We start from the raw sequence: 17,347 nt of genomic DNA, 5'->3' as shown, positions 1-17,347 counted from the left end.
GGGCAAACCTGTGGCCAGTTACTGATTAACGCTCTAGCCCAGTTAAGAAATCCTTTGAACTGCCTCATGCCCTTGGAGAAAGCCAAGCTACTTCAGTCAATTCCCTCTGGGCTTTGCCCCAGAGCAGGAGTGTCAATGACACCCCCATTACCTGCCTGCCAGCCATGCCCACTCAAAGCTGGAAATTGGCAGTAAGGAGAAGCAAGGGGAAAGAAAACCTCAAAAGGTCTGGGTTGAATGTGAAAACGAAAAATTCAAAACCTTATGTTTTTATGAGCAGTATTTCTGTGGAGCAGATACTGCCATTCTTTATAGTTACCCATTCTTCTTCCAGCTTCAGCCAGTTAAAGAGTTTTCCTGAAATATTCTTGAGGAAGGACCAAGTAGAAAATTAGGGGTCAGACAGGAAAACAAGGATACCTTTCCAGGTCCTCATTCTCAAGGTGCTTTTCATACCTGGGACATGACAATCAGGGGACCACCCCTGTTTCTTTTCCCCCATGAACATACCTGGATCTACCAGAGATCCACCAAGGAACCCAAAGCAATGACAATCAACATTACCCATCTCCATTCAAGTAATGCCTTATCCCTTGATAGCAGAGTGAGAAAAAGGCAGGAACTTCTGACCCCATTTGGCTGGGGGAAAGTGTCCCAGGGCAAGGAAAAAGGAGCTAGACTTCAAACCATCTATCTGCTGGCCAAGTGGCAAAGTGGAAGCCAGGAAGCCCGCTTGTTAATGTATAACGTGCTGCTCATCACCCACACTCCTCTAAGCAATGGTATGTTTATAGTAAATAAGAGAAGGGTTATCACAGCCAAATACTTCTCACAGCAAAGTGGGGAAAAGCATCCAACCCCATGCATTCCCAAGTGCCTTAACTAGGGGAAGACTAGACAGATTCATCTCCTATGATAGGAAATGTAAGACATCATTCCTGCTCCTCAAAGGCTGTGTAGACAATGGAATGCACCCATGAAAATAATACCAGAACAGGAAATAATAGGGCACCGTCCTCCTCTTAGAGCTATACAAAAGTCCAGTCATTTTGCATTGACACAAGCCCACAAGAGGCTGGTGTACACAAAGCATTATGCTGCACTCGAGAAAAATTGAAACTAAATTGGTAAACTCAACTCTACCTCCCACCTGAACCAGACTCAGATACTACATTGGAAACTGGTAGTGATCAACAGCGGTGAGAGTCTGTCCCATGGATGTCAGAGAACACCTTGAGATGTAAGGTCTTGTCTAGGTTGTTTTATGTTCTCCAAATAGACCTCGAGCTCCAGAAGGGCAGGGATTCTCATTATCTGCTCTCACATGCTTCTCAATACCTAACAGAAGGTTGGGCCTGTACTTGGTGTTTGCTTAATTGTTAATGAGGGAGGGGGATGAAAACAATTGATGCTTTGTTCACCTGCCATTCAAGTTCCTCCACAATCAGAATTAATAAACCAAGGATCCTACACTTTAAACTTCAGTGTCTTGTCTCCCTTTTCGCCTTATGGTCACTCACCTCCAAGAAGAGGTCTCTGCTCTAGGTCTTTTAGAATTAGACCAACAGTGGGCTTTGGGAAGACAGCCCACAGAAAGTAGTTTATCTTCCAAGCCCTGACAGAAAGCTAAGCAAGTTGAGAGGTCAGGCAGGAAAAGAGACTCCAGAGCCTGGACATGTCTTCCCAACCTTCCACCCTCCACTGCTTCACCCAGACCAGCTAGCTGCCCACTGGACTATTTCCTATGAACAGGGAGGTCCAAAGCTAGACATTTGTCCTACAGGAAGTCACTGGAAAACAGTTTGACTTCTTTTTCTGGTGTCTCTGACACTAATCTGGTGGTCTCTCCCCCTACTCATCTTTCTAGGTCCAGCTCAAGGGTTATGTCTTCCAAAAAGCAAGTCACTTCTCTGCTCAAAAATCTATTCTGGCTCCCTCCTGCACATAAAGTACATTTCATATTTCTTTCCCTTCCATTCAAAGCTTTCCAAAAAGCTGGCACCACCACACTTAATCCAGCTTTATCTCATATTACTCTTTTCTGAGAACTCAATGATTGAACCAAAATGAACCAGTCACTTCTCAAACATGCCCAACATTTGCTGAAATACTGCCTATCCCTTTAAAAGTCAACTCAAACGTCGCCTAAGCTGTGGTGCATGAGGGAAAGCTCTGGATTTGTATTCAGAGGACCTGGGTTCAAACTCCAGCTTTTTCACTATGTACCATCTGTATGATCTTGGGCGACTCACCTTATTTCTCTAGGACTCAGTTTCTTCCTCTGCAAAATTAGAGGGATGGATGAGATATCTGTAAAGACCCTTCTAGCTCAGAACTAAATGTCCTTCATGGATCATAAAATTATGGGGATGGACTAGATATATGTAAGGATTCTTCCAACTCTGAACACTGTATTCCATGATCCCCTTCATGGAATTTTGTAGCCTTCTACCTTGCTAAAGCACTTAAAAGTGATGCTTCATAAAGGCTTATTGATTATCATATACTATTTCCTATTATAATCAGGGCTGTAAAAAGGAAATTTTTTTTTGTCTCTGGGGCAAGTACCACAAACCACACCTGGAGCAAGCAGTAAAAATTTTAACCTCAGTTTAGGGAGGTGGGGGAAGGGGAGGAGAAAGTGATATAGAGATGTGGGACACTGAGGTAAGACGGATTCCTGTGCAAGCAGTGAGAGAAGGGGAGAGAGACACATTAGGGAAAGCAAGTGAGGAGCTACCCCAAACCAACATCTGCTAGCTTTGAGTTTTAACTAATTGTTCTCACTAGTTGTTAAGCTCTGTTGTGATTGAAAGCTGCAAGTGCTATTACTACATTCATCCCCCAGAAGCAAGGCATCAGTTACACCACCATAGTTATGCTCTGATTGTGATGATCTCTGTTTAGGTCTTTATCTCCCACTGGGGGTGGGGGTGAAGGAACTAAACTGTAAACCCCATCAGGGCAAGGTTCATATCTTATCTGTGGTTCCTATCTGCCCCCAGCACCTTGCACTGCACACAAAAGGCCTTTAGTAACTATTTGACGAATTGTTACAACAGCTTTCAGTGATGGCTTTCTAGGCCAAACTCCTATGGTACTCAGCTGTACTGTTTAGTGGTTTCAGATGTGTCAATCACCTCTCCTCCCCACCCCCCAACTAAAATTTGAACTCTTTGTAGGGACTCTTGTTCCATTCTTCTGTTTCTCTCACAGGCCCAGGCACCCAAGTGCTCAATAAAAACCTACAGACCACAAAATGTCAGAGCTGGAAGGGACCCCTCCCCACTTAGATATCTAGCTAATCCCCACCTTCCATTTAAAGGATGGGGAGACTGAAGCACAAAGAAGCAACACCACCTGCCAAAAGCTGAGAAAGCAGTTAGTGGCAAAGATGGGACCACAGCCCAGGTCTTCTGACTCCCTATCTAGGGCTCCATCACCTCATGGACCCAAGCTGGTCCTTTATGCTCCTCAGCTCATCCCACAGAAAGCTTTCCCTCTCCATCCTCCGGCATGTACACAGGAACACACACAAGGATTGTACACTAGCTTCTGATACCATTTCCCCACCCTGGGGGGGATGCTTTTTCTCACTGTGTCCCTAACAAGAAGAAAGGCAATTTAGATGTGAAAAGAAATTATCCCCAGGCCAAACAAAGCCCCACCTCAGAAGGCCAGCTCTGCCCATAACCAGCGGTCCCCCTCATCCCCATCCCAGCTGGCTGCTGACATACAGGAAGTGCATAAGCTATGTGTCTGCACGAAGGGGGCCCCCAGCTGTTTGTGGGAGTGGTTAAATCTCTGAGGAACAGACTGTTGGGGCACAAGCTTGGACTGAGGCTGAAGAGGCCTCTCATTTCCCCTTTTTAAAAAAAAGCCACCTTAGCGGGGCCTAGTCCTAGTGGCACGCTTGCTGGAGCAAGCAAACATACACATACACATACATAGCATACGCCACCCCCATCAAGAACTGTCAGCTGACAGGCTGGATAATGTTAGTAGAGAGTAGCACCAATGAATGATCCCCTGAGGTGGAGGAAGCTCTTCTAGGAAGGTTTTCAGACCAGCTCTGCTTTCTAAGGACAAAGACAGCAATCATCACTCTGAGAACTGAAAGAGACCTTTCAAGACCCTTCCAAAGCCCTCACTTTGACAAATCTGAGGAACCTGAAGCCCAAAGCAGTGAAAGGGCAAGTCCAAGGTCACAGACAGTATCAGAGGCAGGGTGTAACTCCAGGGCCTCTGTATTATATACTGCACCAGGCTGCCTCACTTCTGGACTTGTCGTCTAATACCGTATGCCAGTGAGCTATCTTGGACTGCTCTCCAATTTTTCCATGTATGGGAGCCTTGATTTCCCAAACAGATCATCTCTATGGACAGGGACTATAGTCTTCAACTCCCGTGTCCCTCACAGGACTGGGCCCAAAGCCAGGTGCACAGTACACACTCAGTAAAGACTTAAGGTAGAAGAAAGAGAAGGAAGCTGGGAAGAAACTCAGTACCTGGCAGACAAGTACATTCATAGGTGGTATCTCCAGTCTGACGGCAGGTGCCTCCGTTCTGGCAGGGGGATGGGTTGCATGGCACATAGAGCTGCTCACAGTTCTGGCCGGTGAAGGCTGATCGGCAGACACATTGGTAGGAGCCAACCTCATTGTGGCAGGTACCCCCATTCTTGCAGATGGCAGGGTTCTGGTTACACTCGTTGACATCATGCTTACAGGTAGGGCCGTGGAAACCAGGTGGGCATCCACAGATGTAGCTGGACTCAAAGGGCAGGCACTGCCCACCATTGGCACAGGGATTGGATGCACAGGGGTCAGCCTGTTGGCACGTTTTACCTAGGGGAAAAGCAGTAGAAGGAAAGAATGATGACCCTTCACACTTAACATTCTGCTTTTCCAATCTCTTATCTCACCTGATCCTCACAATAGCCCTGTAATACAGACAGGGCAGGGATAGTCATTCAAAATTTACAGAGAAAGAAACTGATGGCCCAAGAGGCAGAGGATTTAGAGCTGGACAGGGCCTTATGGATTATCTAACCCAACAAAACTGCAGTCCAGTAAGATTAAATGATTTGCCCAAGGTTACACAGTGTGGAGTAACGGAACCACGATCCATACCCAAAAGATCATAGACTGAAAACTAGAAGGGATGTTTGAGGTCAATGCTAACCCTCTCATTTTACATTTAAAGAAACTGAGGCTTAAAGACAGCTACCTGACTCTATCCCCTTTGCCATCACTGGAAGGGGAGATTTAAGTTGGCGCAGATATCACCACCCAACTAGACAGGAGGAGACCTGAGATTTGGTCCCTGATCCAATATTTACTAGCTGGGGAACCTCTGGCTAGCGGGCCCCTTCTGCAGCCTGGCAAAGCCTATGGATGCCTTCTCAGAAGTGTTTTTAAATACATAAAAATAAAATACATAGGATTACAAAGAAAACCAATTATACGGAAATATAGTTAAGATATTTAAAAATCAAAAATAAACAAAAAAAAACCCAAGTTCGCAGACCACACCCCCCCCAGGTTAAAGTTCAGGCTCCTTCTTACCTGACCATCCTGGGGGACAGCGGCACTTGAAGTCAGTGAGTGTGATGAGTTCACAGGTGCCTCCATTCCGGCAAGGGTTATTCAAACAGGCATTGTCCTCTGGCGTCAGGCAAAGTCGGTCAGAGAAGCCCAGGCGGCAGGTGCAGGCATAGTCCACGATGCTGCCCTGGATGACCGTGTGGCAGGTCCCAGCGTTCTTGCATGGGGAACTGAGGCAAGGGTTGGGGGCTTGACAACGCTCACCAACATAGGGCCCGCTGCAACTGTTAGGTGGAAAACAAACAAGTGATTGATCTCTAGTTCAGCGATCCCTGACATCCTGGCCAACAGACATAGCTCTTTGTCTCAGCTGTTCTTCTGCAAAGTTCAAAGATAGGCATTTGGTACCAATTTCACAGAGAGAAGATTAAGACTGGAAGAGATCAGGTAGCTTACCCAAGCTCAGTAACTTATGACCTAGGTAGCAGATGCAGAAGATCCAAATCTAGACCCTTGCTACTTAGGAACCATAATTCTGGCTGGGACTTTAGCTTTCTCTATGATCTTCTCCCCTTTTCTCTCAAATCCGGAGCTCCCCCAAAACAAGGCTCTAGTCCCCTCCCATCAGATGAAGTGGGTGGAGAGTGACTATATCTTCCCCCATCAGACTAGGGGCTCCCCAAGGGCACAGACTTTATCTTCTCCATCCACCCTAGGGGATCCTATTGAGGACAGGGACACCTTCATGTCTCTCCATAGAGTACAAGCTCTTGACTGATAGCACCTTCAACCAGAGTGACCCTGCAAAAATGAGGGACTCAAGTAAGGGAGTAAAAAAGACTTAGGAACGAATTCCAAGCAAAAGTTGTTTTTTCTGCCATTATCCTACAAACCCGCAATCCTGGACACCCCAAGATTTGCTTCTAAAACCTCAACTCCCCTCTGTTGCTCTCCCTGGCTAGATAACCACCGCAGCAGGGAAATCCCTTTCATGCTTGCTTGCCTGCCTGCGCCAGCCAGCCTACTCTGCCACCTGTCGCTACATTTTCCAGAGCATGAGGGAGGCCATAAATCACCTGATTAAAAGAAGTGATAGGTCATCTCTCAGCCGCCTCTCTCTCCCATTCCCCTCCCCTTAGAGAAGGGTAAATAAAAAACCCTGGGACCAGCAGAGCACCACCCTTCCCAGCCCAACACCCCTGCCCAGAGCAGTGTCAGGTGTCTTTCACACAAGCTGGTTAGAATGAGGCACGCCGACTGCTCAGAGCCTCCATATGTGAAGGGCACTGCACTTGGACTCAAGTCTCTGCTCTTACAGAGAGCCTGCATAAGTTAATTCACATTTCTGGGCCTCACTGTTCTCAACTGTAAAATGAGGATTAAGAAAGTCCAACCTACCAGACATTTCTGTCCTAACCTATCAAATGACCCTGCAAAGTAGAAAGATTCAGAGGACCCAGGTTCAAATCCTACCTCCACTATTCACCACATGTGTCGTCATCTTGGGGAGCAGTCACTTAAAACTTTCTAGAATTCAGGTTCCTCCTCTGGAAAATGACTAGATAATTTTTAAGGATTGTTTTTTTTTTTCAGTTCTAAATCCTATGGTTGAAATGGATTTGAGAATGCCCCGCCAAGTTAAACCCCATACAAATATTCGCTAACAGGAGTATTGCTCTGGACACGGCTGCTGTCATCCCCAGAGGATAAACGAAGGCCTCTCCAGCTACAGAAAGAAAGAAGTTAACTAACTACTCAGAATTTCAAACCATGGTGATAGAAGGCCCTAACTCACTCCCACAAGACTTAGGGTCCCCTGCCCCCAGCCTATGTGTCACTCTCACCTTCTTTTAACAAGTCACTGGGAATAAAAGGCACACCCAGGCCCTGTGCCTGTCAATTTTAACACTCACATCCAAAACACCACAATGCCAAAGGCCGGAGCATCTCCAGCAGAAATTCCACATTTTGTGCACAGGCCTATAGGGTTTTATTTGTGACCAAAGGCTAAGCCTTGCAGAGTTCCTTTACAGTCTGGACCTTCCTTTGGACCACTGTTCATGGACTCTTTCTAGAAGTGGGCTGAATTCCCCCATAACCCCATGCTCAGACAGAACATTTTTAGAAAATAAAAAAATAAACAACTTCCCCTTTGGGTTTCTCTTCTCTTTCTAGTTTTAATTTCCAGCTACAAGATCAGCTTGAAAATAAAAATAGAAAGAAACTATAGTTTAGCAGAGAGGAGATGGAAGATGCTATAAGGGTGGGGAGACTCCCAGGATGGATAAGCAGGAGGAGGGACACATTTAGAAGATCAGAGAACTGGATTTAAAGCTATAAGGAATCTCAGAACAAAAAAAATTCTGAGCTGGAAGGGAACCTCCAGAGCATCACTTCTTGTCCTTATTACAAGAAGAAACTAAAGCTCAGATGAATGTTCCACAGAGCATCAGTGGAAGCCAACTTAAAGGATGGGAGCCCTGACATAGGGTCCTTTTGACAGGTGGGTCCCTATGACGGCTTCCCAGAATAGAGCTGCATTTCTCAATAACTGCTGTATAAATTGCCTTATCCCAAAACTTCTTTTCTAAGCTGAACCTGAGCTGGGCCAGGAGAATCAATCTGTCTTTCCTCTGCCAGCCATTTATCTCTGTCTGATGAGTTCGGGGAGGGTGAGCAAGAAAACAGACTCAAAATGGACACTCAGCCCCACCATCTGTTACCAGAAGCCAAAAGGGCCAAAACAACTGGCCTGGGGAAAACAAAAGCCCCCAAGGATGGGAGGGGTGGGGGGATGGCCTGGGGAATTAACTTGTTTCCTGATACAGGACAGAGCTGAGGACATTGCTGGTCATCAGCTTGCTCCCATCAGTTGGAGAGTAAAGGAGACAGGCTTCTATCAGAGAGGCCAAAACTAACAAACTGGCCAGCCTACTCCAATGGGGGCCAACTCCATTTCTTTTACACTCTAAGATTCTGCCAGAACCCAGAGTCATACTAAATGGCCTGGAGTAAGCTAAGAGTAGTAGGTGCTGAATTCGAACCCAGATTCTTGAACTCCTCCAATGTGCTTTTCCCTCTACCACTCTTCCCCAACTAGAGAATGTTGGGGTTAATTCTATCAGCAGTGATTCCTCCGTCGTCTTCATACCCCCTCTGTCTGGCCAGTTTGGAAAGCAGGCAAGAGGAAGGATTAGAAAGGAAAAAGGATCTTTACCCACTCACCACCCCTTTTCTCCCCTCCTCCCCCACCCCAGTGAATGTCAATGCCCTCTATTGTTAGATAGGAGTTTGGGCACAGGAGAAAAGGCTCTTTTTTCTTTCCCAAGCTGATGACAAGGATAGCTAGAAGGGAGTGGGAAGGAAGATGGGGAGGAGAAAGGGGAAGGGGGGGGTGGGTAGCTAGGAAGAGACAGAGGGCACTTGATCAAAGATTTCTGGGGCCTCCCCATCAACACCCGCTGGCACACATCTTCCTCCTGCCTGTCTCTTCTTTCAACATGAGATGTCAATCCCACCTCTGGTTGGACTCCCCTGTCATGATTAGCAGAGAATACTGGGGAATGTCCAGTGAAGCTGAGAAGGGTGAGATGAGCCAGATCTGCCTTGGCCTCCCAGGAATACCCTGAGACTTATATCCAGGAATTATATATGCATGGGCCCTCACTCCCCAACCAAACTCAATTTCCCATAGTAGGCAGAGGGAGAACACCCAGCTGCCTATACCATTAGTGAACTTCAGCTTATGCAGTCCTCCATGGCCATCAACCCCACTCCAAAAAAAAAAGCAAAACCCAATCCTGTAACCCATCTAGCTTTTACCAAACACTTATCATCAGGCAATGATGAAACCTGGGAGAGCCCCTATCCCCTTCACAACCTGGCTTCCAAAACCAGAATTAGAAGGGAAGAAAGACCTCAAGTACAGCTAAGTTCCTATGTTTCATCCTCCCTCCTTCTCCCCCTTCCACTTTTCTAATTCGGATTTCATTGTTGAGGATTGTGTGAGAATTTGTAAGGATTCAGGGACATTTCGAGTTAATGAGATTGTATTATCCCAGACCAATGTGAAGGAAAATGTGTCTAATAAATCAGGCATCTGCTCTCCGGACAAAGGGCGGCTGGAGGGAGCAGGTGCACATTTTAATAAGGAAGAGCAGCTGCTGAGCCTGACGGCCAATAGCCAGGCCCGGACCCAGGCAATGGGGGGTGGGGAGGGACAGGAGGCTAGGTTTCTGGGTGGCTCAATAGTATCCTCCAGTTTGAGAATGCAACAGGCCGCCTCTGGGAGCTGGCTGCTCTTATGAGAGAGACCATTGTCCATCGGGGCTGCGGGCCCAGGAGCAAGGAAAGAGTGAAGGCATGTTTGCCTGTCCCCAAACTCCCGTCATCTTTGTCCACATGCTGGGTGCTACCCCCTTTCCTACCAGGGATGGGCAGTTTAATTCTGTTTGTTTCTTCAAGAATCACAATGGGGGAAAACAGGTTTGGGTCATGAAAGGAAGGAGGGAATGTTTTATGTTTTCTTTAATATAAAGTAAAATGCTTCTCCGGTGAGATCATAAAGGAAAAGTATGTCTCTTCTCCCTCCCCACCCCCACCCCCATTCCCCACTTCCAGGAGGTAGGCAAACAAAACAGCAAGATTGTAGCCCAACTCCAGTGGTTTGTGAAGGGAAACTCCTGGAGAGGTGTGAATTGCCTGTTAGTAATAAGATCTCAGAGAAAAATTCTAGACTGAGCTCCTTTGTCAAAGAAGATTGATTCATTAGGTGTTTACATTCTAAGTGTATGTGACAGGGAACAGGGAATGAGAAAGCAGAGAGAGGGGGGAGAAAAAAGGGGGAGAAAAAGAAATGAAGAAAATCTAGAGTGTCTTCTGCTGTGGCCTTCATACTAGCCTGGAGCTGGGGAGGAAGGTAGAGGAACCTTTCAAAGGAGGGTCAAAGCAACATTAGCCCCTCCATACTTATTAACAAGTGAAAGACAAAACCACCCTCCTCTTCCTTGTTTTTACATATCAACTTATACATAGGCCTTTCCCCACACAGTCCCTTCCTACTCAAAGCCCTGATGGTGGGCAGCTATGAACTGCACCATAGGGGCCTGCTTTTCCTTCCGGCTAATCAGTCACCCCACCTAGAGTAATTAAAATCACCTTCCCTAACTCCCAGCTCACATGGATTTACCCTCTTCTCAGCTTCTTCTAGGGCACTTACTGTGGGAACCATTCATATTTGCAAATCATAAATGTTTCTGTATTGTTATTTAAATATCTCCTGTTGGTCTTCAAATCCGTTTGCCAGATAAAAGTAAGCTCTCCAAGGGGAAGAGACTATGTCTCCTTTTTGTCCCTGAGAACACAGTAGTTGTTCAGTCCATGGACCAATCCCTGGGGTTTTCTTGGCAAAAATACTGGAGTGGTTTGCCATTTTGTTCTCCAGTTTTACAAAGGCAGGGGTTAAGTAACTTGCCCAGGGTCACACGGCTATAAGCACCTGAGTTCACATTTGAACTCTGGTCTTTCTGACGCCAGGTCCAGTGATCTATTCACTTCACCACCTAGCTACCCCAAACACATAGTGCCAGATCAATAAATAGATAACTGAACTTGACTTAACCAGCTCATTACATCTGCCTATAGCAGCTGCTTCAACATATGGTTAATTTACATTAAAAGATGCTTAGGAAGAAGAGGTCTTGTGTTCTTGCCTTTTACATTTTAAATGCTTGGTATATTTCCTCTCCATCAATGACTGGGCACCCCCCGAAAGGAAGTCACTTCTGTAACAGAACAGGCAATTCAGCTGTTATACTTCTCTCATGCAAAGACCATCCAATTCCCATCTCCCTCCAACATTCCTCACTTTGATAACTGAGCCCAAACCTGCCATTTCCTAAAACCAGTCAGGCTCTTTCTTCAAGTTTTTTCATCCAGGATTGTCACATCTGTGAAAATCATGCATGCCGATCAACAAAACCATGTCACTGATATCACTGATATCAGATGTGAAATGCTGTGGGCACAGGGGTTCTGAACCCTCACCTCCTTCCTTAAAAAATGATGGAAAAGGCACCATACTAAAGAAGAGTCACAAGACCTGGGACCTAAGTCTTGGCTGTGTCACTAGGTGGATGTGTGATCTTAGATTGTCACTGCCCCCGCCCAACCCTTGGTTTCTCCTTGTGTAAAATGAAAGAGTTGAGTTAGAGGACCCATGAGGGCCTTTCTGGTTCTTTCACTCTACAGTTCTAAGCTGGTCTAATGCTAAATCAGAGAAGAATTGTGTTTGTCACCAGGGACCACTGGCTCTACTTATAAGATCTGCAGAGAAATGTTTTCCACCTGTTGAGTACCACAAGTAATAATATCTATAGAGTCTTCTCTAACCTCCCTAGCTAGCCTCTTGCAAGCTGGGAACTCTCTTTAATTAGCAAGGATTTATTAAGTGACTACCATGTCTACAGCAGAATATAGATCTGCACCCGTCATACTTTCTGGGAAGGAGGGAGGGGATGGGTGGATGAAGAAGACACACCAACGGCAAAAAGATGCCTATCCTTGGATATTGATTTTGCTTCTCAATAACAACAGCGATGCCATTTAACTTCCCAAAGCACTTTCACATTCACTAATCTCCTTTGTGCTCCATCACCAAGAACCAGAATGGTGAAATAACTTATAGAAAGGAATACAGTGAGTTAATGGCAAAAGGCAGAACCCAGTCAACAACTGACTCTCAGTCCTGGGAGCTTTCAGTTCCCTCCACACCATTCTGGTCTTGGATAAAATGAGGATGAAAATTCCTGCTCCACACTACTTCTAAGGGAGGTTTGTGGGGGATGAAGGGCAATTCTAGAGACAGTGTGGAGAGAACTGAGCAGACGACTCACTGAAGGAAGCCACCCCAGAGCCAATCTTGGCCCAGGAGCAGCAGGCTTCCGGCGGAGGGGGGGGAGGATGCAAGTTAAATGGTGCTCTGTCTGTGGTTCAGAAAATATTGCCTCTCCCTTTGTTCCCTCCTTTCACTGTTTCCCTGTACCGGGCTCCTGCCTTTTCCCCCACCAGCACTGGGCTGGCTCCCTGTTCGGGCGCTCTCTATAGAAATGTGACTCCTGAAAGCATCCCCAGGCAGATGCTGCCGTGACCTTTCACCCAAGACTAATTCTAAGTTTGGCTGTTTTCCTTTCTAAGCTAAGCTGCCATCTGCCACCCCCAGGGGACAGATGACAATTCCCTCCACCCCCTAAATGAGGAGAGATAGAAGGGATGGACGGAGACAGGAAGGAGAGAAAGGAATAGGAACGAGGGGAGAGGCGGAAGAGATACCTGTTAACTTATACACACAAAACCAGGGACTTCCCTATAACAGGAAAAGAGTTCTCTGTTCTGCATTGAGGTTCTGTTCAATATGAGCAAAAGCCTGGGTGGGGCGGGGGATGGGGGAGGGAGGTGGAGGAAAGAGCAGGGGAACACAACTTCCTTATCCTGATGTCTGTGGGCCATGGCCCTGTCTGAGAAACGTCTTTGGAGACCACCTACTGGAAAAGTCCATAGGGACACAGTGAAACTAGTATCTAGCTGGACAGAACCAGTCTCCTTGGGATATCAAAGAGCACCCCTATTCCCAAAACAAAGAGGTTTGGGGGGAAGCTTGACCAAGCCATCCATGGGAACACCTCACTCACACAACTGGCACTAAGCCTTAGGGAATTAGCAAAGCTTTTTGTCCATTTGCCTGGATTTAAAGCAGACAGCCTAAGACAATCAGGATTTACAGCCTCCCAAATCTGGCTTCGACCTATGGTTCCCACCTTTTATCACTCTACTTCCCTTTATGCTTTCTTCTGTCTAGCCACTGTTCTCCCCACTCTCATTCTGCCCCTCCTGCCTTCATGTTCTACCTCCTACAGCATTCCATTCCCCAAATAAACTTCCTCCCATTTCTGCACATCTGAATCCTCCTTCCTTCACAGTGCAGCTCAAGTACCACCATTCCCATGCAACCCACCCTGGTGTCTCACAGCTAAAAATCATTTCTTTCTCCTAAAAGTTCTTATAGTGCTTTGACTAGCTCAGGGCTTCTTAAACTTTTTCCACTTGAGACCCCTTCAGCACTTCTTCAACTGAGTGGAAACCCATCACATTTGTCATTATCCCAGTCTATCTCATATCAAAGCTAATGGCTAATGTAAAAGACATATAAGTTTCTTGAGGGCAAAAAACTCATTTTTCTGCTTTCTATCCCTCCTCCAGCACGGCACACAGTTGATACTTAATGATTATCTCTTAAAATGAGTCATGGAAAGTTTCTTTGATAAAAGGAATCTTTATTTTCCAAAGAGAACAATATTTCAGGAGAGCACTTATTTGGCATGATAAAAGGAATCTTTATTTTACAAAGAGAACAGATCCCTAATACACAAACTGAGAAACACCTGCATTTAAAAAAAAAGAAAGAAATCATAAGATTTCAGGATTTAGAACTAAAAAAGGCCTCAGAGATTATCTAGCCCAACCCCTTCATTTTAAAGATGAGGAACTTGAGATCCAGAGAGTTTAAGTGACTTGCTCAAAATCATTCAGGCAGCTAAGAGCCAGAGCCAGATTGGAACCAGAGACTAGTGATGAATTAATGAGCAGATAGCCAGGAGGTCTCCAATGGAATGCCTTGGGGCTCTGTCCCCGGCTTTGTGCTTCTGGGGAATTTTTAATGATGCTTTGGATAAAGGCAAAGATGGTTTTTTCTCAAACTTGTAGCTAACTCAAAGAAGAAAGGGACCACTAGTACGTAGAATGACAAAATCAGTATCCAAAAAGATCTTGACATACTAGACATACTAAAATACATTCAATCAAATGAGAGTAAATGTCAATTCCTATGCTTGTGTTAAGAAATAAATCAACCCTACAAGGCTAGGGAATCAGTGGGAATGGGGGAGGGGAGGGCTGGTCTAACTAGACAATAGTTCCCATGACAAGAAACAGCTTGGGACTTTTAGTCTAAAATCAGTAAGTACTTGTTGAATGGTGTTGAAGACTCAAAAGAACATGGTATGGAGAAAAGAAGCCTGGGCTGGAAATTAATAAATTCTGGTCTTAGGTTTGCTTCCTAGTTTGTGTCTGTGTCTCCCTCTGAGTCTCTGTCTAAGCCTCTGTCCCTCTTTCAAATTCTGATGGTTCCTTTGGCTGAGCTTAGGCAAGTTCACGTGAAAAAAAAATCAGGAGAGGTCCACTAGCCATAATCTGAGGACTGAAGGAGATCTCTTATCAGGTTTTATCAGATATTCCTAGTCTAGCAGTTTTTCCCCCAGAAAGGCAAGGTAGCTCAGGAGAAGAGTCAGAGAAGGACAGCAGGACTCTGTGCTTCTGTGCATGTCTTTCAAAAATGGGGGGAGGAAGCCCTCCAGTGGAGTTGAGATTGCTGAGTCAGCCTCTCTAAAGCACCATCAAGTAACCTTTTGGTCACCTCCTGCCTTCAGTTCGTCCTTGCCGTGCAAGGACCCGTGGGAATAAGTGGAGGAAGGAAAGGGTCATGGCTTTAATTAGCCTAGCTCCTTCCTTGCCCAATTTTCAAATTAATTAATAATACCTTCTTCCCAAGAACTCTCCCCACCTCCCATCCCCAAGAACACCAGCTATAAATGCTTCCAGGTGTTGGCAGGTGATGCCCCAGTAATCCATTCAAACTTAACCAGGCACACATTTCTCCCTCACTGATCTATAAGCACTGTTGTTGGGCGACAGCTCTTTCTCTACCATTCTGAGTAATCAAACTCCTACTCTGTGCCTCTGTCCATCTCTTATCTTACCGCCATCAAGCCTAGTCCAAAGTTTGCCTAAGTGGCCATGTGCCAATACACTCATGGGTTATTCATCAGATCATAAAAAGAGGGGTCTCTCTCTCATACTGGGGAAGGATCAAAGCTGAGAGAGGCCAGGTCCCTAAATCTGTCTCTAAATCTCTACTACTTCTTTCTTAGAGGGAGAGTCTCTACCAGCCTACTTAAGGCTTCCTGTGATTTAAAACTGGGCAAAGAAAGTCATTTTTTACTTGCAAGGTCAATGCACTCAGGCTAAACTCTTCCAACAGTTAGCAATAAATAGCTGCTATACAACACAGTATAGGGATAGAATAATGGGCCAAGAGTATGGTGGAGAAAGCAGTGGTGATAGCATCAAAGAACTGGGGTTCAAATTCTCGCTCTGACACAACCTATAGGATCTTGGGTGATCACGTTCCCTCATTCGGACTTCAAGATACCTTCTGGCTCTAAAATCCTGGTCCAAAACTAGCCCCAAAGCCCCAGTTCTCCTCCCAGCTATTTTGCAGCCCTACAGGGATAGGAGTATTTTATCAGTGGGGCTCCCTGACTTCATGCCTCAAGTCCAGATGCATCTAGCAACCCGAAGACAAGAAAACTGCAAATGCATCCTCATCCATTCCCAATAAAATATGAGTTTTTTGAGGATAGGGATAGCACAAGCTATCACTCAGGCTTGGTGGGTTTTCTCTCTCCTTCCTCAGTCTACCTCCTGGGATCTCTTAAGTTCCTACAGTTCAGCCCAAGTGCCATTTCCTATATGGAGCCTTTCTCGACCCTCTCCCAGAGGCTCATTTCCACCAAATCACTCTGCCAACAAGCATTAAGGACCTGCTAAGTGTCAGGTACTGTACAAATATGAAGAGGCACACTCTTACGGTGCCTGGCACATACACAGTAGGCACTTAATAAATGCTCGTGTTAAATTGAAGAGAATGCCTGGAAAAGCAGAACACATGACTCCTAAATAGGAGTCTCTGAGATTCTAAAAGAAGGCTATCCTTGAACATCTGAAAGTATTCCACCTCCACCCCCCAAGTTTCCTTTAAGCTCTCCTTTCTACACAGGATAGAATTTGGAATACTTCATTGCTTATTCACACTCAGGAAGGGTTTACGGCATATAATTTCATGCCAATTCAAAAATGCTTGTTGAAATATTTAAGCAATTTATTAGAAGTCAAGTTGGCCAGTTATGCTCTCTGGTCATAGGATGACTCTTATCTTTAGCCACATTCTAAGTCCTAACCTCAACCAGACACTGGACATCAGAAAATGTCAGAGTCTAGCAGCCACCCTAATTCTACCCCCCACTCTCTCTACAACTTGGAACACGCTCCCATGAAGAAATGTCAGAACCTAGAGTTATAGATGTCCACAGAAAAGCAGATCAGAGGACTACCTTAAATTCAGAGAATGCTTTTAAACTTTTCCAAGTTCTTTCACATATATGAAAACCCAGGGAGGTAGGCAGGACAGGGATTAACAACACCACTTTACAGACAGGGAAACTGAGGTCCAGAGAAATAAGATTGTCCGAGTGGTCAAGGTGGAACTAAAACCCAGGTTTTCTGACTTACTGGGCAAAGTCCTTTCAACTGCCATTTATATTTCTCTTTGGAGAGAAGAGGCCCTTCTTAGGGAGCACCTCAGTCAGGCTTTTCTATTCTGAAATTCTGCATCTGTCTTTCAACTAACTTCTACAAAACCATTGGAACTTCCTGATGCAAAAGACTGAGGAGAATTCAAAGGTCAGAGCCCATGTGCTACCTGAACAGTGTCCAATGCCGCGCGCCCCCCCCCCCCTTTGTCCTTTAGTAACTATAGGCTGATAAGAATTAGCTGTAATCCATGCAAACTAAAGGACAATCAGGAATCCCTGCTAGCTCCTCTAGCAGCAGAAGCCTAGCTGTGAAATAACCTTGTAAGAAGGGCAGTGTGGAAAGAGAATTGGACTGGGAGTCAGGAAGCTTCACAT

At 45.7% G+C, this 17,347-nt stretch overlaps 1 protein-coding gene across 1 annotated transcript in view; it reads right to left on the bottom strand.

Annotated features, from left to right (window-relative positions):
- Window positions 1-17,347, bottom strand: part of NOTCH1 (notch receptor 1) — a 73,402-nt gene that overhangs the window by 36,744 nt on the left and 19,311 nt on the right. Inside the window, exons 3-4 of the mRNA XM_036749531.1 lie at window positions 5,568-5,830; window positions 4,509-4,847 (exon numbers count right to left, since the gene is read on the bottom strand). Coding sequence (XP_036605426.1) covers window positions 4,509-4,847; window positions 5,568-5,830 — 602 coding nt within the window. The remainder of the gene's footprint in view (window positions 1-4,508; window positions 4,848-5,567; window positions 5,831-17,347) is intronic.

This window comes from Trichosurus vulpecula, chromosome 3, assembly GCF_011100635.1.
Source record: "Trichosurus vulpecula isolate mTriVul1 chromosome 3, mTriVul1.pri, whole genome shotgun sequence".
Taxonomy (NCBI): Eukaryota; Metazoa; Chordata; class Mammalia; order Diprotodontia; family Phalangeridae; genus Trichosurus; species Trichosurus vulpecula.
Note: the sequence above shows the minus strand (reverse complement) of the source record. Positions and strands in the feature narration are given on the sequence as shown.